General features: G+C 38.1%; 1 protein-coding gene and 4 non-coding genes across 8 annotated transcripts in view; 1 reads left to right on the top strand and 4 right to left on the bottom strand.

Annotated features, from left to right (window-relative positions):
* Positions 1-21,041, bottom strand: part of cpna-2 (Copine family protein 2) — a gene marked incomplete at both ends in the record, with an annotated part of 27,829 nt that extends 6,788 nt beyond the window's left edge. The window contains 14 exons of one of the 4 annotated variants that reach the window (NM_063224.6): positions 375-1,881; positions 2,324-14,520; positions 15,175-15,438; positions 15,784-15,916; positions 16,043-17,578; positions 17,625-17,693; positions 17,742-17,810; positions 17,856-17,975; positions 18,021-18,109; positions 18,255-18,707; positions 18,755-18,878; positions 19,080-19,362; positions 19,514-19,962; positions 20,595-21,041. In NM_063224.6, coding sequence (NP_495625.3) covers positions 375-1,881; positions 2,324-14,520; positions 15,175-15,438; positions 15,784-15,916; positions 16,043-17,578; positions 17,625-17,693; positions 17,742-17,810; positions 17,856-17,975; positions 18,021-18,109; positions 18,255-18,707; positions 18,755-18,878; positions 19,080-19,362; positions 19,514-19,962; positions 20,595-21,041 — 17,740 coding nt within the window. The other 3 variants (NM_001026713.4, NM_063222.4, NM_001047258.3) reach the window with 3 other exon arrangements.
* Positions 92-254, bottom strand: B0228.10. Its single transcript, NR_101716.1, has one exon. It is a non-coding gene; the product is annotated as a small nucleolar RNA B0228.10 (small nucleolar RNA).
* On the bottom strand, positions 20,243-20,357 carry B0495.17. The gene has a single exon (NR_131420.1). It is a non-coding gene; the product is annotated as an Unclassified non-coding RNA B0495.17 (non-coding RNA).
* B0495.16 lies at positions 20,401-20,508 on the bottom strand. Its single transcript, NR_131419.1, has one exon. It is a non-coding gene; the product is annotated as an Unclassified non-coding RNA B0495.16 (non-coding RNA).
* B0495.19 lies at positions 20,548-20,693 on the top strand. Its single transcript, NR_131418.1, has one exon. It is a non-coding gene; the product is annotated as an Unclassified non-coding RNA B0495.19 (non-coding RNA).

Genomic DNA, 21,041 nt, shown 5'->3' with positions numbered 1-21,041 from the left:
TTTAGAAGCCAAAGTCGATAGATTGAGTGAAGTGATACGTGGAACTGTTATAACAATATCCTTATCTTCAAAATCTGTCTGCTTGCAATTGATTTGACCATAGAACAAGCACTCATCAAACTCAAACTCTTCGGTTTCCAGCTTCACCTTTCCTCCAAGTCTTGGGATTTTCCAAGAAATATCGCAAATCTCGTTTGGAAGATTTCCTCCAATCAGTTCAACCTTTAACTTCACTTTTTCATCACCAGCTTCTTCAAACTTCTTCTTGATATTTTCGCCTTTTCTTGCTCCAATGATGGTTCTATCAATTTCTTCTCTCACGAATGTTTTCTCCAATTGATGGGTACTCCAAACAACATCACTTTCGATATCACCTGCTGATATGAATAATGGTTGAGCTGCAATTCGTACAACCTCCCGAAGCACCGTCTCTTGTGCCAGTGTCGGTTTCGATAAACTGTATCTATGCAAATTGATGACAGCGTTGAATCGCACATCACCACTCTCTATCACTCGCCACGTCTCACGAAGTACACGCTTCTCGGTCAACACTTTGCTCACAGAATATGTAGGTGGTATCTCAGATTTCCTAGAGTGAACAGTATCCAAAGAGCAAATCGAAACGGCAAAGTTTCGTTCACAAGTTTCCTTATTTTGAACATTTATCAGATGAATAACTAGTCCTTTTTCTTCTGGCATCTCTAAATATTGATTGATTCTCTCAACTTCTTCACTTGATTCAATAGTTTGAAGAGATGATTTGACACGAAGAAGATCAACAAGTTGAGTTGTTGCATCTAAATCAGTTTCAATTCCTTCCCAAAGGGAAAGAATCTCAATTCCATCTGCACCAACTTCTTTCAACTTTTGACTTGTTCTTTCTGTAGGAATCGCCTTCTTACGTGCTGCAGTTGATGCTGATACTGCAATATCACGAGCATAGTCAGCTACAGTACTAGCAGTATATTCAGATGCATGTGATGTTGAGAATGTCATCGAATCACTTCTAGCCACTGTGCTCTTAATTTCAGCTCCGACAGAAGTACTTGGAATTGTGAGTTCAACATTGGCTTCACTGATTTCATCTCCGGCACTCATCGTTGAAAAGATTTGACGGAAACTTGTTGCTACGGTCACAGTATGTGTAGAAGTTTCTTTGACTTTAGGTAAAGCTCTTCTGACTAAATATATTCCTCCACCAGTTTCTGATTTTCCGAATTCTCGAATTCTGCCACCAACAGCTTGCTCTCGATTAATCTCATCAACTAGTGTCTCAATTTCTTCCAAATCCATTCCAAGTCTGGTGACCAGAAGTTCATTTCCAATAGTTGCACTACTGAACTGTCCAACAGTTTTTTCAACGTTGGATTGAGAAATAGATTTTTGAATTCCAATTTCTGGTTGAGCTTTTTTGATGGAAGTGTCGCTGTTCAAGTTAACAGTCGCTGAAGCTTTAACAGAGAATGCCATTGAATCTTGAACACTTTGAGCAATTGTAACAGAATCTTCAAGATCATTCAAGAGAGTTTCCCATTCTGCATTTGTTGACAACAAGTTCCATTGATTTTCTTGATATTTCTTTTCAACACGTTCTCTTGATTTGTCACGAAGTCGGATTGAAGCAACATCTTGTCCAGATGTCTTGCATTCTAAGGCAGTAGTAGCTGACATGACTTCCTCGTGAGTGGCGTTTACATTGATCTTATTAATTTCCAGATTAGCAGTTTTCAAATATTTCTGGCTTTCGGCTTGAGCTTCAGGTTTAGATAATTTATTCTCAGCTTGAATTTCGACACTTGTTGATGCTTTCATGCTCAAAATTTCAGCCCATCTTCGGATCATCGGAAGAACTTCTTCAATATCTTCAACTTCGAACTTCTTCTGAACAATTTTTCCGAAAAGAGTGCATACTTCAACACTTTCATCTCCGAACTCTCTGAATGTTCCAGAAGTTATTTCATTTCTCAAGGACATTGAAGTAACAAATTCAGATTCATCAAAACTATCTTCTCGTTTCAATAGCTTTTCTGGATTTTGGTCATTTGAATTTGGAAATCGACGCTCCTCGGGAAGCTCTTGACATTCCTCGTTGAATTATATTCTTTGATGTCATTCTATTTGCTTCTCCTCTATCAATACTGATTTCTCGATCTGTTCGATTTGTCTGTGAAGCTTTCAGAATCACACTTGTCGAGTCTGTCCTGGTCAATGGAACAACTGTTTTTTCCTCAAGATCAACAATATCTGAAGTGTATTGAGACAATGCATTTTCATTTCTTGGCTCTGAAAGTCTTTTGCCATCCACTATGCTTCTTTTCTCCACCTTCTTAACATCAGCAGATTGTTCTCTAACTTCTCTTTTCTCCAATAACGTAACCTGATCAGCAGTGTTTTCCACTGTCGCTTTGAGATCTTTCACATCCTTCTGTTGATTCTTGTGAGAAATTAAAGTGACACTCTGATCACATTCTGGAAGTCTCAAAATCTCGCTATCCATATCAGTAGTAGTTTCAGAAATGGCAGTAATATCAGAGAACTGAGACAATTTCCGTGTTTCAGAGAAACTTCGGCCAACTTCTTCTTTTTCTGGCTTTTTCGTAACAAGCTTTCCAACTCCGAATGTTGTAGATGCTTCTGATTCTCCAAATTCGTGAACGGTTGAAAGACTTCGTTCTTCGAGAATATCTGAGGCAACATAAGTAGCATCATCAGAGAATGCATCTTGTCTTGACATTTCCATATCAGCTCTCGTTTCAGAAATATTGAGAACTTCACTTGCTCCGACGATCACATGCTCTGCGATCTTCTCTTCATCCGTTCCACCAAGTAATCTTACTGACAAGTCAAGAGTTGTTCCTGCCAATTCTTCAGTAACCTGCTTAGCATCCAATGATTTTTGTTCAGTTTCAGAAGACTTCCAGCATATGAGAGCATCACCATTGTTATCAATGACATCCCAGTGAGTATGAACTCCTTGATTCTCACTAATAAACTCTTGAGAACTGAATGATTCTTTCTCAATTAATCGTTCTTGAAGCTTCTCACTGATATGATGCTCACTCTTGCTTCTCATGACCAAATGTTCGGACATTTGTTCAGTTGCAACATGACTTACACTTGAAGATTTCAATAAAAGAGTATCTCGAACTGAATATTCAGATGCCAAAGAGTCTTCTCTTTTTTGGATTTGAGTAACAGTCTGTGATTCAGCCATTTCACTAGCCTTAGCACTTCTTTCGACACTCAATGTTCTTCTCAATTTCTGAGTTATCTCAGCCTCTCCTCTTTGTGGCCTTGGTGCTTCAATTCTTCCCATAGCAGCTCCAGTCTGAACTTCAACATCTCCTTGTTGATATCCTCTGAATGTTTCATTAGTTGTTTCACTAACAGCCCGAACTCCTGCAACTTCTTCATTCATTGAAAGTTTAGTCAGTTCGCTTGTCCGTTCGGCGTGTTGCATCACCTCACTTTGCGACGACTCTCTCACAATTCCTATGCTCAATGAGCCTTCAGCTACAGAATCTTCAACTTTTTTGTCAAAGTTCATCTGAACTTCCTGGTTAGTTGGGGCAGTTACAGTACGACTAGCAGATTCTCGGGAAGCACTACGATGTCTCAAAGTCTTTTGAGTTTCTTCATATTCGTGACTAGACCGGATGAAAATACCACTCTCCTCTTCTTTACTTTCAAAAAGTTTAAGTTTTTGAGTTTCCGAATTTGTAGATTTGAAATTTAAGTCACTCTTTTCAGCGGAAACTGTTTCTCGGTCTTGTCTGAAATCAACACTTATGGCTGAATCTCTAGACGCTTGCATTGCTTTTGTAATTGCATCAGAAGATGCAACTTTTTGTAGAAGAGACACATCTCCATAGTTATCTCCAGGAGCTTGAATTTTTGATTCAACTGTAGTTCCCACATCACTAGCTGCCATTTTGTTAAGTGATGTCTGTGAAAGGTTCGATATTTTTCCGGTGAATTCCGTTTCAGCCGATTCTGGAGGAGGAGCAATCAAATTTGAAGCACCGAATCCAATTCCAGTTTCCTTATTTGAGAACTGTGTGACTGTTTCTGAAGCCACTCCAATATTTGAGACACTAATATCACGACATGTAACTCCAGATTGAGCAGAAGCCGTCAGAGTTGTTTCGACAGCTCCCTGAGCAATTCCAAATTTACTATTTGCACCTTCCGTGACCTTTTGGGAGACAATTCCCATTGCTTCAGCTGACGGTGACTTTTGAAGACTTCCTGTCATCTCAATTGAGTTTTGTTTTGCAGCTTTTGCCTTCATCGAAGCGGTATCAATTGGTGGCTTGTGTGGGAGAACTTTCGAAGCATTTTCTCCTTTTGTTCCAGTATTCCAAAGACCAACGATCTCTTCTTCTTTTGTTTCTTTGAACTGTCCAGAATTTGATTGACGTCGTGATTCTGTCAAACTCAATTCAATAACATCTTCCGACGGAACCTTTGAATATTCCATTTTTGAACTTGCATTGATTTCTCTGGATGCAGCAGCATTTAAAATTCCAGTTGCTTTCACAAGTTCTTTTTGAACTGTAAGAATTTCTTGGTCAGCTTCAATTTTACTGAATTCATCTGCCTCTTCAATTGATTCTTTAGTAGCAGCTTTCAAGCTTCTAGCTTCACTGGCACTTCTCTTCATAGTCAACAATTTCTCTGTTTCTTCTTCTTGTTCGAGTGGAGCTTCCAGACTTCCCATTACACCTCCAATTATTACTTCATCGTTTCCAAATTCTGCACTTTCTTCAACTTCCAATCTCTGAGGAATACTCTTAATCCATGATTCGATCTGATCCCTCTTTTCAAGAGTTTTCTCTGTTGATGTAACTTCCACTCCGAACTCTCTTTCCACTTCCTCGATACTCTTTGCACGAACCATTGAGCCTGTAGCATCACGACTTTGCTCTCTCTTACTCTCTAGTCCTACTTCACACTCAACACTAGCACTAGCTACCGTCATCGTGGCTGAAGTGACCTCTTTTTCTACTTTTTTAGTTTGAAGGGAAACCTTTGCACCAATTGGTGGTTTAGCTGTTGTCCAGCTTCCACATACATTCAAATCCTTCGATTCAACAACTGAAGAAAATATTGACTCCTGCTTTTTGGATTTTTGAAGAGTCTCGACTGGAATGGATTGATCAGCTTTTGCAACACGAGCTTCCATGTTTGTCTCTCTTTCAACGGATGCCTTTCGACTTAGCGAAACGTTTTCTCGTCTTCTATCCACAAAAGTTTTTCTAGCATTTGATTCCAACGACTCTGATCTTCTCAACGCTTCAGTTTTCTGAATGGATTCTTCTGATGGAGCACGAACTTGACTTGAGGATCTATACACTCTGCTCTGACGAGCAGTTGTTTCCACGTCTTCTTCTTGTGGAAGTGGTGGTTCGAGTTCTCCGAAACTTCCTCCAAATAATAAATCTTTTTGACTCTGTGATCTCATTGTTTGAGAAACATTGTCAACTCGAGGAGCTGAATATTGAATTGCAATGTCTTCCGATGCAATTGCTCCTTGCATTTCAACAGTAGAGTTTGATCGATCAATTGAATAGTTTTTCTGAAGAATTTCTTTTCGCGAATCCGGAATGTTCATCTCTACTGCTTCGATGGAATCTTTCTTCAAAGAGTGATCCTGATTTACAGCGTTTTCACTGACTGCCTTCATAGACATTTCGGTTTTAGAAATAGAAATCAACTTGTCAGAAACTGTAGTTTTTGCAGCATCTGAGTTTGAAACCGTACTCCAAATACCAGAAGATGTAACCTCACCAGCTTCTTGAAGAGCCAATGAAAATGCATCTGCATTGGATTCTGTGAATGTAGTCTCTGCATTTTTTGGAGCTGGCCGTCTATAGTAGTCATATTTACTGTCAACTTGAATATTTGAAGAGGCCATTGTCACGAGATCACAGATTGACAGAGTACCAAGAAGAGCAGAGAATGTGGTAATTTCAGCATCATCTGGTTTATTCATTTCAGTGTATCCTGTACATGTTGTGAATACGCATTCCTGAATATCCATCATAACTTTTGCTTCTCTTGCTTGTTTCAAATCCAACTCTGCGAATGCTTCCTCTTCTGGTGGTGCCTGAATCGTGCCAACCGATTCCATGATTAGAGCCTCGGCAGGTAAAAGCAATGCCAGATTTTTGATAACCAATTCTTTTTGGACAATTGGCATCGTCAAACTGCTCCAATCCATTTTTGGAATCAAATTAAGAAGTTTGTTTAAACTTTCCTCTGATACTCCAAAACTTTTTTCTACAATATCACGAAGCTCGATAGAAACCAACTTCTCAATTTCTTCTCGGGTACCGAATGATGCAAGTTCCGTATAAATGGAATTCGTTTCATCGCCACTTGCCAATGTTTGAAGTGTTGCTTTTTCAAGTTCACTTGCCAAAAGAATCTTTTGTGATGATTCTTGCTCTTTACGACTTGACCAGATACCATGAACTTCGTCATCAGAAATTTCAAGTACTTTCATTTCACAATTTATTTTAGGTCGTTCAGCTAATTCTTGTTCTGTTTGACACTGCTCCACTTTCTGATAGAATCCTTGAGTCATTGTTTCTGTTTCAGATCTTGAAGCAGGAGTTGTCAGATTACAAACAGCCATCGTTTTCAGAATAGTTTTATGAAGAAGACGTTCATCCGATTCCATCATTGATAAGGTGGATGATGTTGAAATAGCGTTATCAGCTGCTGCCATCAAATTTATAACAGCTTCTGCTCGTCTTGTTGATGAAATGTATGAATCTGCAGACTCGTGTTGATCATCGGGAGCCTTCAAGCTTCCTACTGTGCTTTCGAATCTTGGAATCGCAGTCATATTAATTCTCAAATTTCTGATGATTTCCTCTGTAAGCTTTGTTTCTTCCCAATGAACATTTTGCACAATTCTTTGGAATGTTTCCATTTGTTGTTCACTATTTTGGAACGCCTCTTGAAGTAATTCTTCAGCAGTTGACTGATTCATTGAAACTCTCTTGAGAACTTCCATCCGAAGTTGAATAGTCTTAATTTCTTCAAGCATTGTCGTGTGAACCAAATGGAAACTTTGAGAAGTTTTAATGATTTCTATTACTCTGCTCACTTCTGAAGATGCCTTTTGAATGGCAAATGTTTGCAGATAATGCCTTAGAATGTTTATTTCATCACGGACTGTGGCAGCTGATCGCTCGGATTCTTCGTGTTGTATCGAGAAATTGAGAATATTTTCTGAATCGGAAAGTTGTCTGCTCTCAGTAGGAACAATTGTAGCAAGATTCGCAGAAGCTAAAATAGCTACAAGGTTGGGAAGAACGACTGTTTCCTCTTCAATGCATTTTGAAACATTTTGTGACATTTCAATTTCAGAATTGAGTGCCGATTTGAAATTAAACATGAACTGAACCAATTCTTGTTCTTCGACTGTCTTGCTGACATGTGATTCTTTATATTTTGATACCAATAATGTGTCGACTGGTGGCAAATTCAGAATTTTCAAATTTTTTGAAATGGTTTCTTTTACTGCTTCTGGTATTTCAAAGTTTTGCATTGATCCTAAAACCTTCAGAATCTTGGAATACGATTGTTCCGTTACAGCAAACGCATTCTGAACAACTTCTGTAACTCCTCGGGTCGCACAAGTTTCATCTTGCTGAGAAGGCTTCTCCAGGCTTCTCTCCAAACTCTTATGGCATTCAGCAACAGCATAACAATTCAAAATACTCTTCAGCACCTCAATTTTTCTATTCACAACTTCCACGGTTTCATTTGGATGTCTTTCCTTTGACCAGAATCCTTGAACAACCTGTTCAGTCGGCTGACGGACATGTTCTTGAATCTTGAAGACTGGAGTGATTGAAGCTGTAGAATCGAGTGAATCAGGTAGTCTTTCAAAAGAAGCAACTTGGATAGCTGCCTTCAAATTAACAGAAGTCAGCAGACCAATGAGATTTATTATTGATGCCCTTTCTTCATCGGATCCAAACTTTCGTACAACTGTATCAAAAATAATTTGTTGAATTTTGAAAGTGTTCTCCATTTCTACACTGCTTCGTTCAGACAATGAAGCTTCACTCTGCTCCGAATCTGCTTCTCTTGGCATCAGTTGTCCAATGAGGGTGTCTAGATTAGATGTTGCGAGAGATTTTATGTTAGCAGATAATATAGATTTTTGCTTGGAAGATAACTTGATCTGACTCCAATCCGATTGCTCCAATTGCGAGAATAATGTATTTAATGTTTCGTCTGATACTGAGAAAGCCGCCTTGACGACATCTCTTGTCAGATCACCGAATATAATTTCCGAATTTTGATTGAAAATCTTTCGCCGGTAATCCAATGTGAGAGATGTACTAACTTGTTTTGCAGCAGAGACTACAAATTCTGATTGCAACATTGATAGCTTTTCAGAAATAGTTGACGAAGCTTCTTCAGCAAGTTGAGATGTCTTCCAGAATGATTGAATCGATTCTTCCGATGTTTCTGGCACAACTCTGTTAAGAAGGATGTTTCTTGGAATTTCAAATGATTTTTCTGTCTCATCAGACATATTTGGTTGAGCAAGTTGAACGGCTTGTGATATCAGATCTCCAAGATTTTCGGAAGAAATCAAAGAGATTATATTGGAAACTTTAACTTCGATTCTCTCATCTGATCGCGTAAGCGAAGACGTCATTTGTACCGTTTGATCTAAACTTCTCTGGAGATTTAGTAAGAATTGAATGCGATTTTTTTCTTCAAGAACCGTAGACGTTTCTTGGTTTTCATCTGGACGACTGATCAAATTTCCAAACACATTTGGAGCATCAGCATTTACAATTCTCAGATTGACTAACAAATTATCTCTGAGTGCACACGGAATATCTATATGACTCCAGTCAACTTCATCGAGACCGCGGAATGTTTGTTCGATTTGTTCATTTGATATTCCAAATGCTGCACATAAAATTTCTCGAGGTGTCAATTGGATTGAACGAAGAGCAGCAAGGCTCTGTACAGTTGCCATAAAATCTCTTTGAACTGTTTCACTAACCAGAGAAGCTGAGAATGTTTGAAGCATTGCATGAATTGTTTCAACTTTTTCTTTCAGGAACATTTCTTGCTTTTCAGAATTGCTTGCAGTACTCCAGAATCCTTGTACTTGCTTTTCGATTGGCTCGCGGAGACGTTCAATGAGCATTTGAGAATTTGGAGTTTTTAAGAATATGTCTGCTTTTTCTTGAGTATTTGATTCTTGAAGCAGATTGAAATCTGAACAGCTACTGCTCAGTGCAGTCAAATCATGAGAAACGATAATTTCAGATATTTTAAGAATCACAGATTTATCAACTTCCGTAAGTTTTTCAAGAGATGAGTCATTCGAAATTACCGATTCAATGGCTGACTGTATGTTGGAGACAACTGTTAATTTTCTTTGTTCGTTCATAATTATGTCCATTACTGCTGATTGTGGATCTGGTGCATTAAGTTTTCCTAGGATACTTTCACAGTTGAAGTTTGGTTCCGAAAGCGCTTTGATATTTTGTACTGTCGCTTCATATTCAACAGCCGGTAAAACAATTGTGCTCAATTCAGATTTGGAGAGAATCTCTAATGTTTTCTGAACATGTTCACTAGAGACTCCAAATGATGCCATAATTGATTCTCTGATTGATTTATCGAAACTTTTCTGGGACTCCAAGTTGGTTTCTTCTGATGTAATATTTGAATTTAATGATTGATAAGCTATTTCGGTTGCCATCATTTTCATTGCATCATATTTAACATTCAATTTTTGCCTAATAACAAGCGAAGCCTTTTCCTGTGAGGAGTTGGTACTCCAAAAACCTTGAACTTCTGATTGAATAGGCTCTTGAAGGTTTCTGGTAAATACCTGGGACGCTGGAGTTCCAAGTAGAACATTAGCATTTTGAGGTTCAAGAATATCTCGTTGAAACTCAAATGAATTGGATGTACTGCTCATTGATGCCAAATCACATGAGATAATCAAATTGGCAATGTTTGAGATCACGGCTTTCTCATCTTCTGATCGTTTTGACAAAACTGAATCATTTGATATGACAGACGACACAGCTGATTTGATATTAGCAATAACTTCCAACGTCTGGTGTTCCGAAATCTGTTGATCTACATAAGCAGACTGGGGCTCAGGTGCATTCAGTTTTCCAATAATACTGTCACAGTTATATGACGAGTCCGCAAGAACTCTCACATTACTTGAAATATTCTGATGCAGTTTTTCTGGTAGAGAGATGTCACTCCATTCAACTTTGTTCAAAACTTCCAATGCCTTTTGAACACTTTCATTTGCAATTCCAAATTCAGCAGCAACCACTTCTCTTGCAGCTTTATCAATATTTTTGAAAGTCTCGGAACTAATACTGGCACTTGAGAAGTCTCCATCTATTGTTTGAGAAATCATTTGGATCGCGATCACTTTCATTGTGTCATACATGGTATCCAGTTTCTGCTTTGCAATAAATGAAGCCTTTTCTTGATTTGAAGCTGTACTCCAGAATCCTTGTACCTGGTTTTCTATTGGTTCTCGTAGTCTTTGCAAGAGTGTTTCCGATCTCACAGCTCCCAGAGAAATATTGGCATTTTGATTGCGGAATATTCTCTGATCAAATCCAAATGTTTCTGAACTGGTACACAATGAAGAGACATCTTTAGAAAGAACCAATCCGGCCAAGTTTGTAATAATTGCTTTTTCGTCGGCTGGTAGTTTTGCCAATGATGACTCCTTCGAGATGACTGATTCCACAGCAGCTTTCACATTAGCAACAGCTGCTGCTGTATTTTTTTCGATTAATTCATGACTGGTTGTTTCTGTTTGTGGTCCTGGCGCATTGATCTTACCCAAAATACTGTCACAGTTAAAAGATGGCTCAGCGAGTGCACGAACATTTTGGGAAATTGATTCATACTCACTTTGTGGAAGAGAAATTGTGCTCCACTCCCCTTTCGTAAGAACTTCCAACATTTTTTGAATAACTTCATTGGAAATACCAAATGCGGCACTTATGACTTCCCGAGTTGGCAGAGTAATACTTTTGATAGATGCAAGATTTCCCTCAGATCCAATTAATTCCGAGTTAACTGATTGTGTAGCCATTTGAATTGCTAATGTTTTCATTGCTTGGTGAACTGTTTCCAGTTTCTCTTTGACAACAATAGCCACTTTTTCCGTTTCAGAAGCAGTACTCCAAATTCCATGAATGAGTTCTTCTGAAGATTCTCGAACTTTTTGGATCAGATTCTGCTTGTTAGATTCCTGTAGAACACGCCTGGCTTCAGATAGTTCAAAAACATTATTAAATCCGAAAGATGAACTTGTTGACTGAGAAGATGTTGTGAGATTATTTGATGCCATCACTCCGATGATATTGGAGAAAATGGCTTGTTCACTTTCTGAAATCATATCCAATGAGGCATCTGATGTGATTGTAGAGTTTAAAGATGAAATAACATTCAGAATGCATTTAGCCGTGTTAATTTCGCGTATTTCTTTGGAAGTAGTTTCTTCTTCCGGTGCTGGAGGTAACAGCTTGCCAAGAATTCCTGATGATTGTGACGAAGATGTTGCAAGTGCTTGTACATTTGATGAAATATTTGAATAAACTGGTTCGACAAGATCAATTTTACTCCAATCCATTTTTTCAACCAATGTCAGAAGATGATCTACCGATTCGGAGGAAATACGGAATGCTGCCTGAACAACGTCTCTTGTCGATAATTTTACAAAGTGATGTGTAGACAGTTTTTGTTGTTCTTTTTGAATATCTGTGCTGAGGCTTTCAGTTACAGTTCTGATCGCATGGGTATGAAGAGTGTGATGAATGCTCTTGAGCTTCTCACAAATGATTGCTCCAACTTTTTCTTTATCTGAAGCTGTATTCCAGAATCCTTGCACAACTTCATCTCCGCTTTCACGAATTTCTGTTTTCAATACAGATAGATTTTTGTCTACTAGTTTCTTGCTAGCTTCCAATTCTTCTTTTGCCTCGGTGTAGTCCATTTCAATCGTTTGATTTTCAGATGAAGCTCCAAGTGTGCTCAAATCTTGAGTTGTGATGATTCCCACAAGATTGGTAAGCGTAGCTTTTTTGTTTTCAGGAATTCTTGAAAAAGTTTCAGAAGAGCTGATTGTATTACTCATACTCTCACTTACATTTAGAACTACACGTGCTTGCTGAGCTTGACGAATCTTTAAGTCTGTTGTCTCTTCTTGCATTTCAGGAGCTCTGAGTTTTCCTAAAATGTTGGATAACTCAGATGCCGACGGAGCAAGGCTTCTGACATTCTTTGAAATAATTGCATGCTCTTGAGCAGGTAAACTGATTTGACTCCAATCCATTTTCTCCAATACATTGAAAAATTGTTGAAGATCGCTGCTTGTAATTTTAAATGAAGAAGATACAAGTTCTCTTGGACTGATCGGCTTAATGTTAACCTTTCCAGCATTTTCAGTGTGTCTAACTAATTCTTGAGAAATTATTTCATTTTCCATGCTTGCAGCTAATGTATTGAGAGAACTGTAAATCGAATCAATCTTTTCGTTCAATAATACAGCGACCTTTTCTTGATCATTAGTTGTATTCCAGAACGATTCAACTGTTTGAATGACGGGTTCGCGAATTTCTTTTTTCAATTTCTCAGAATTTCTTGAAATCCAAAGTTTGGAAGCTGCAAGCATTTCAGGAATATCTTGGTAGCTGATAGAAGCTGTTGTAGTTTCAGATGATGTTCCAATAGTTGACAAATTGTGAGAAGTAATCACACTGATAAGATTAGAGAACACTGCTTTTTCAGAGTCTGAAATATTTTTGGAAAAATTGGAATTACTGGAAATAGTCAACAGAAGTGATGCTCGAACTGACATAACAGCTGTTGCTCTTCTAATTTCCTGTATTTGTGTTCCAACTGACTCATCCTGTTGTTTCGGAGCTTTGAGCTTTCCAAGAATTCCATCACAAACTTTCTGTTCAGGCGCCAGTGTTCTAATATTGGCTGAAAGGGCCGTGTGTTCTTTTTCACCAAGTTCGATGTTACTCCAATCCATTTTCTCCATAACTTGAAAGAATTGATCCAATTTGCTTTCAGATACTCCATAAGCTTCAGAAACAATTTCTTTTGGAGAAAGTTTTTGAGAAATCGTAAATTCTGATTTTTGATCGGCCTTTCTCATTCCCAGTGAAACATTTTCCGATGTAGAGGAAGCAGCTTCAACACTAAGAGAATGCTTGAAGCTTACCATTCTATCTTTCAATGTTTTCACAACTCGTTCTTCATCTCTTTCTCCCTTCCAGAATCCTTGAATAATTTCTTCTCTTGAAGATGTGAACTTCTTTGAGCTATGTTCTTTTCTTGATTCTCGTTTCATAACTCCACTAACACTCATTTTCTCCTCAGCAACATCATAGAAAATTTCGGTGTTTGCAATAATATTACTCGGTGCAATTGTTCTCAAATCACATCTGGAGACACTTGTAATAAGAAGACTCATAAATGCAGCCTGCTCTAACTGACTCATCGATCCCAATGCCACCTCACGAATGGTAATTTCATCTGCAGATGCTCTCAACTGAGCGAATACTCTAGACTCTGCACGTTCTCTCATTATTAGGTCAGAGTAGGCGTCTTGTTCTGCTGGAGCAACAATTCTTCCCAAATCACTCGGAATGTCTAAGTTTACTGGAGCACTGGTTAGAGCTTGCAAGTTAGCTGACAATTGTTCTTTTTGGGAGACATTCATAGTAATATTCTCCCAATCTATAATTTCCACAAATTTCAGAAGACGTTCTAGGGACTGTGTTGAAATTCCGAAAGCAGCTGCAACAATTTCTCTTCTATGAGAAGCAATTTCGGTTGATATTGTTTGGCTTACTGTAGCTCGTTGACAATCAGAAAACATGTCAATAGATGTTGAAGAAGCTGACTTTGTTTTCAAACACATACTCTCGACACTTTTTGTCTTTTGCAGAATTGTTCTTCGTGTGCTTTCTCCCTTCGAAGTGTTCCAGAATCCAGTACAAACTTCTTCTTGTGAAGCTCTAAGTTTCAGAGATGCACGATCAATGGAAGATGAACGTCGTTTACATTCAACTGCTGACCAACTTTCTTCCATTCGGAATCTTCCTTCAAGACTTGCTTGTCTTTCGAGTGGTGGTTTACCACAATGAACAACTGATTCTTTTGATGATGATTTTTTAATGATAGAATATAACGAACTTTGTTCAAGTTTTCTCACTCGACTTTCAAGTGAAGTATCTACGATAGATCTCTTAATTTCTCGTATTCCTCCACAAATTGCAGTTTCCAATAACTCCTCAAGTACAACAATCAATTGATTGGCATTTTGTTCCCTTTTCTTAATGGTCACTTTCACCTCGACGACATCGGTACATTCATTTCCGATAACGACTTCATCTAGTTTCAAAAGCTGTCTTTCGATACTGCTCAACTGCTTAGAAACCTGCTGGTCCGGCTCTAAGCCGTGCTCATCACTCTCTGGAATGTAGGTCGACTTTATTCACTGGCTAATAGCCACCATTTATTTAAACATTCAAAAATTCTTTCAGAAAGAAACTCAAAAATTGTGAATAAAGATTGTGGTAAGAAGCAAAAAAAACTTTTTTTAGTCTATTTTAGACAAAACCTATCCATTCCTCACGCACTAGTATGACTAAAACTAAGAAAGGCAACCAGGCACGAAAGTTAGAGTAAACGTTAGAATTGTTTGGGACTTACAGAGACAAAAATTATGATTTTTAATTTTTAGAAACAACTTTGACAATGTGAGCCCCTCTCTACTCATTCACTACTGGATTTGAACATAGAAAAAATCAGAGAACAGTACTGTGGACATTGGATACTTAGTAGACTAAAATGGCTTGTTTAGTATTATGTTCACAAATTATCTCCATATCGTCACCCAGCTCAATGTATATCGAACTGGATCTGACGCTGCTACTGGACTCTGTAAGAAATTCCGAAATTCTGGGTACCTGGTGCCATGTCATTTTGGGGAGTTCAAGTTTCTCACAGTCACTGTATCTCTCTTTTAATCACTCACGGCTCCAAAATATTCTCACAGTTTTTAGGAAATAGCCGACACGGACAAGCGGATGCAACGAGCGGGAGACACTAAGAGAGTCGACTTACCTTGATGATAGAACGATGATTGTGAATAATGCTCACTTGTATGCTCATATGAACTATGAGCATAGTGAGATTCTTCATGATGCATACTGTTGCTTCTCTTCTCTTCGGAACGCATCTCCCGTAGTTCTGACCGGTTCTCCCGAAGGAGCCCACTACCAGATGAAGCAAGTCGCATGGAGGCGTGAACGTAGTTGCCAAATACTCTCTTGAAGAGCACGAACACGATGATCTCGCCTTTAGCATCCTTGCGACGAATTCGAAGATCTTGAGACAACAATAAGTTGTGGGGATTTTGTTATGCGCGATTGCAAGGGAACGCTTCTAACTTACAGTACTGTGCGGCAATGTCTGGTCGCGCGACGCCTTTACGAGAAGTTACGAACGATTTTACGTATCTAAAATTTGGTCATGGTGTGTTCTTAGTGAGCTTGCGCGTGCTCGGTGCATGGAGATGATGGTGGTTGGTGTGTGTGCTTTTTTGTGCTTTTAAGGGTGGAAAGTGTGCATAAACATTGGATATGTGGGGGATATCAAAATCACGCAAAACAATCATGTGCGGGGAAATCTCAGGGGAGCTTCTAAGGCCAGGAGATAACCAAATAAACTAACCAGTTGCCGCTTCTGCGACAGTTGAAGATGTCGATCCACGTTCAACTCCAGTATTTTTGATCATGACTGCACAGCTTTCGGCTACTTGTTTGAATTCGGAGAAACGAGCTTCAGATGATTGGCGTTGTATATGCTGAAAATTCTCAACTTTTTGTTTATGACTGTATAACTACATATGACTATACATATACTATACTATATACTATAATATAGACTATACATATACATATGACTATGACTGTATGACTGTATAACTCACCTTCATCTTAGTTTCTGCTCCACTCAAATTAGAGCTTGAACTTTCACTCTTCTGAAGATAAACCATGTTTGAAGCATTCTCTTCTGACATTTCTTTGAATCGTCCGTAAGTGGCAGTTGAGTTGGCAGATTTTGAAGATCCTTCAACAGCAAATGAGTCAGCATCATGGAAGATTGTAGTCGAGATTGTGGTATTTTCAGTTTCAGCTGATCCCGCAGCAAATGCAACTTTGATTTCGTTCTTTTGTTGACGAGATCCGGTGACTTCTTCTTTGGAACTCTTTTGATTTTCAAATCCACAAAGCATCATTGCTTGTTCTTCTCCAAGTTCACGGAACTTTCCAGATCCCTTTTCAGTGTTGACATGTTTAGTTGTCAATTCTGCGTTTGCTGAAGTTGCTTTCTGATTTGAAATAGTACATCCAATTGTAGTGTTTTCTTTCTTCAACTTTGGTCTTCTAACCTCAGCTACAATTGGAGAATGGTTATTAGCAGTTTCAAACGTGGCTTCAAAGATCGAAGAAGACTCTTTCTTGACTAAATCAACCAATGTTGGTGATCCACCATTCCATGAAGCCATTGATTCTTCAGATTCAGATTCATAATGACGTCCCTTACTTCTAAACTTCTTCTCTCCAAGCAGTCTTTCTCCTTCCATTTGCATTGCATACTGTCCTCCTTCTGCTTCTCGTTCCATGAATCTTTCTTCAGATGACTCAGAATCAAGATGTTTTCCACGTTTTTTGAAAGTAGTCTCACCACGAAGATGAATACCTTCTTGTGACATTTCGTATTGTCCACCTTCTGCTTCAACTTCTCGTTGAGTTTTCATTGTTGCAACTTTGACTTCTTCTACGTGTTGGATAACAGCTACATGCTGTTTCTCCTCTTCCTCTTCAGTCTCGTATCTCTTGATTCTTCTCAACGTAGTCTCATCTTCAAATCTCTGTCCTTCTTGTTCCATTTCATAACCAGCAGCTTTTTGTTGTCTCATCATCTTTGATTTTTTCAACAAGAATGTGATAGTGTGGACTAGTGGAACAGCAATCTTAACTGTATAGTTAGATGTATCATCCTTCTTTGCAACATCACAATCAGCAAATGCATGTGCACATCTTGGTTCCATTCGGATTACTGTAGGCTTTTCAATACTTTCTTCAGTTTCAAATCTTCTAATTCTCTTCAAAGCACCTTCACCTTCAAAGTGACGTCCATCCTTAATCAAATGAATATCTGCTTTCTCTGGATCCTCAAGTTCGATCTTGTCTTTTTGCAGTTCATCCACATAAATCTTCTCAACTTTTTCAAGAGGAATTGGTGAAGGTGTCTTGTCAGCAGTTTGTTCGTAATGAAGTCTCAATTGCTCCTCGGCTAGAACATCATCAGCACGTTCTCCGATTACGTAGGTTTTCAGAATATTTGTAACATCTTCAACAATTTCAACTTCAATGTGTGTAAGAGCCGATACTGATTCAGAATCTTCACGCAAATCGCTAAGCAGCTTTTTGCTCACTTCAGCAAGGTAATCTTTCTTGTTCTAAAATTAAAATAGGATTTTTTTGACACGAATACTGTCAACTTACAACAAAATCAGGAACATCCAAACTAGCTTCTCGTTCCATTTTTGTTTCTCCATTTTCGATAAGAGTTATCTAATAATAGAATTTTTGTAATTTTTCTATTATATATTTAATAAATACCTTGTATTTTGATTGGCCGTCTTTAATTTCTTCCAGGATCAAACTCTTTTTTCCTATTGTGGATTTGATCTAAAATCAGTTTTAAAATATTTATAATTGCCTCATCAATCTTACCTTATAATTTGTGACAGTATCTCGTACTGTCCATGCACTTGAAATGCAACTATCTACAGTAATCAAGTCGGCTCCGACGATTTTTTCCATTTTAAGCTTTCCTTCGACCGTCGTACGAACCTACAAAGTAAATACGAATAAAGATAATTTTAATATTCAACTTACAACTGGAGGTCCTTGTCGTTTTTCTTCGTACTCAATTTCTGTTTCACGACGGTTTGTAGGTCCACTACTTTGTTGTCGAATTTGAATTTCTGCAATTTTCAAAATTTAATAATTGGATCAGCATAGAAACAACCGTTAAAAATTCAAAAGTGTTTAAATGAGAATTTTAATTCATATATTTTTCAGTATTTTAAATAACTTGGCTGTTTATGATTAGCTTTCAAAAAAACTTACGTCTCTCATTTTTTCTTTCAGATTGTGGAGAGAGCCGACTTGATCTGTCGCCCCTTAGGAAATCTTTTGCACGCTCATCATCAGTGGTCGTATCTACACTATTCTGATCCCACGTATACACACTTCCAATCTTCAATTGACCTCCATCAGCTGTTTTAATTGGTTGTTTTTGCTGAACTGAGCTCAAAGACGCTGATTTTGGTAACGCTCTTCTACTTGGCACAGGACTTGGCTCCGTGGACAGACGGAGTAAATCCAGTGTGGCTTCGTCCAATTGATTAACAGATGAAGTTGGAGCTCCACGAGTGGTGGGACCCGCGGCTCCTTTTTGTGCACGTGGTCGATACTGTAAATGAGCGCGATCTCCAAATGCAGATTCGTTCATTGTACGGCTTAATGGTCCTGATGTTTCATCCACAAAGTGTACATTTCTTGGAGAGGCTGGCATTGACACTGTAGTTTAATGGATTGGAAATAAAATTTCAGATGAAAAAACTCACTTTCTCGATTATTGGATCTGCGAACTCGATCAATCGTTGCATAGTCGTCCTCATCAAAATTCGTATTTACCATTAAGCTTGGTTGTTGATGACGACGATACTCCTCATGGGAGTGTGTTCTTCCCTGAAACGTTCAAAATCTTAATGGTTATATTTTCAGTGCTCACAATCAGTTAGAAAAAAAAATATTGTCAGCTTTTGAAAATTATAAAACATTTTTGAACGTTTTAAAAACACCCTGCTTTTTTCAAAAAAGAAAGGCAATTGCTGATTTTTCACAATTTATAATTTAAAGTGCATAAGTAATAAATTAAATAAACCGTACCCCGGATCTTCTTTCAGATCGTTGCAATAACTCCTGTTCGCGTTGTTTCGCGGTTTTTCGTTCGCTTCGCGCATCGATCACATCTTCTGCGAGATTCTGTTGACTGTTATTACTGCCCGAACCTCCGAACCATCGTGTGAAGAATCCTCCTCCACTCGATGATTGCTTTTTATCCATCTTCTTCTTTTTCTCTTTCTCCTTTTTTAACTGCTTCTTGTGATCTTTGATCTTCTTGACTTCTGATGCTGAGGTAACAGCGACTTTCGTCGAAGTTGATGGGTCACTAAAATTATTAACTATCAATAAGCTAGTCTATTAAACGAAAAAGAGTTTCAACTATAATTTCTTTATTTTTCCAAATTTTGAAATATATATCTCGAACTTTGATAGATTTCTACAATCTAGCTCATAAAGGAATTGTTTAAAATACTCACGGTGGTGGCGGTGATCCCGATCCTCTCAGCGGTCTGAAGCCAGGTTTGCGCGTTCCTCTTTCTCTACAACAACTTGGATTATTGCCTTCTTTGTCGATATAGTCAAGTTTCCGTCCCACAACGAGTGGCGGCGTGTGCAACGGTTCGACATCACTTTCAACATTCAACGATGTTTCCCACATTGATAATCGCTTGTAATCAGCGCTAGACGAGACAAGTGACGGCACAGATACATGTGGGACAGATGATGATCGTGATTTGGATAGCTTTTTATTGTACACAGGTTTTGGTATATGAATGGAACCTGGTACTTCGTATGGCAAATCACGTCCATCATCATCAGCAATTGTGGGTTCTTGGATTTGTTTCTTTTGTCCACGAACCCCTCGTCCATTTGCTATACATTTACATAGACAACAACGACAACATACACAAACCATCCAACCGATCTGAAATATCTGATCGAAAATGAGACAAGGACAAAACAGTGTTAGTTGAACAGTAAAAATTAATTATATCAAAGACATATTCTTAATTTGTATTAGTTATTAAAATTAGAGATACTTGTGAAAGTTCCTAAAAATACAAAAATTTACGTACATACAAAGTTTATCGTTCTAGATTTGAAAAACTATGATTTATTTTTAGTGAAAGTTAATTATAATAAAGAGAAAATTAACTTGAACCATTTTAGGAACACATTTTTTTTTCATTTTTTAGATATTATGGTAGGAGTTTAAAAAAATAAGACTTTACTCAGAAAGCATTGTTCAGCTATTTCAACTTAACTTATCCCTTCTCAGAACCTAAGTATATCAAAAATTGAGAAAGCCTTTTTATAGGCTTAAAATTTAACTAGAAAAATATTTTTCATTCAGTTATAGTTATGAATATCACCAGCCTAAAAAATCGATAGCCAAACAGTGTGCAACAAGAGGTTATCATGTCTTTTGGAGAAGATGAAGCCTCTAAGATTGTACACATGTTCAAGTGGCGAAGAAAAATAAAGAGAAACGAAGAAAGAGAGCACGTAAAACGGAAAAGGGATATAATTGATTGGAATTTCAAAAGTAAGCATTACCTGTGCAACTAAAAGTGCTTGGGCGGTCGATTGACCGACCGCCGCAGCCACAAGGTCCAGTGGATCAGGAATTATAGTAGTAAGGAGAAGATTTTTACAGGATGAATAGAAGAAAGAAGTCAGAGTTTTGTCATTTCTCGATCGATCAGGAGTATCAATATCAATGCTTTGACAGGTGCGAATAACTGTTTGCGGCAAGGGAATAGTCAGAGAGGAAAGTAAATCTTTTGCCACAAAACCGCCTACACTCAAGTGGTTCATTGGTTCTGAGTGACGATTTGATAATTTATTTAATGAAGAAGAACACGTCGAATCGTCATCTGATTCAGTTTTAACGTTTTCTGAAGTTCCATTAAAATGAGCACTTTCACCAGAATTGTTGGATATCTTCTGGTTATTTGACTTTTGAGAAGACCCGGTTAAGTCTCGAATTTCGTAGTCGTTCAT

Source organism: Caenorhabditis elegans, chromosome II, assembly GCF_000002985.6.
Source record: "Caenorhabditis elegans chromosome II".
Taxonomy (NCBI): domain Eukaryota; kingdom Metazoa; phylum Nematoda; class Chromadorea; order Rhabditida; family Rhabditidae; genus Caenorhabditis; species Caenorhabditis elegans.
This window is presented reverse-complemented; position numbering and strand designations above follow the sequence as displayed.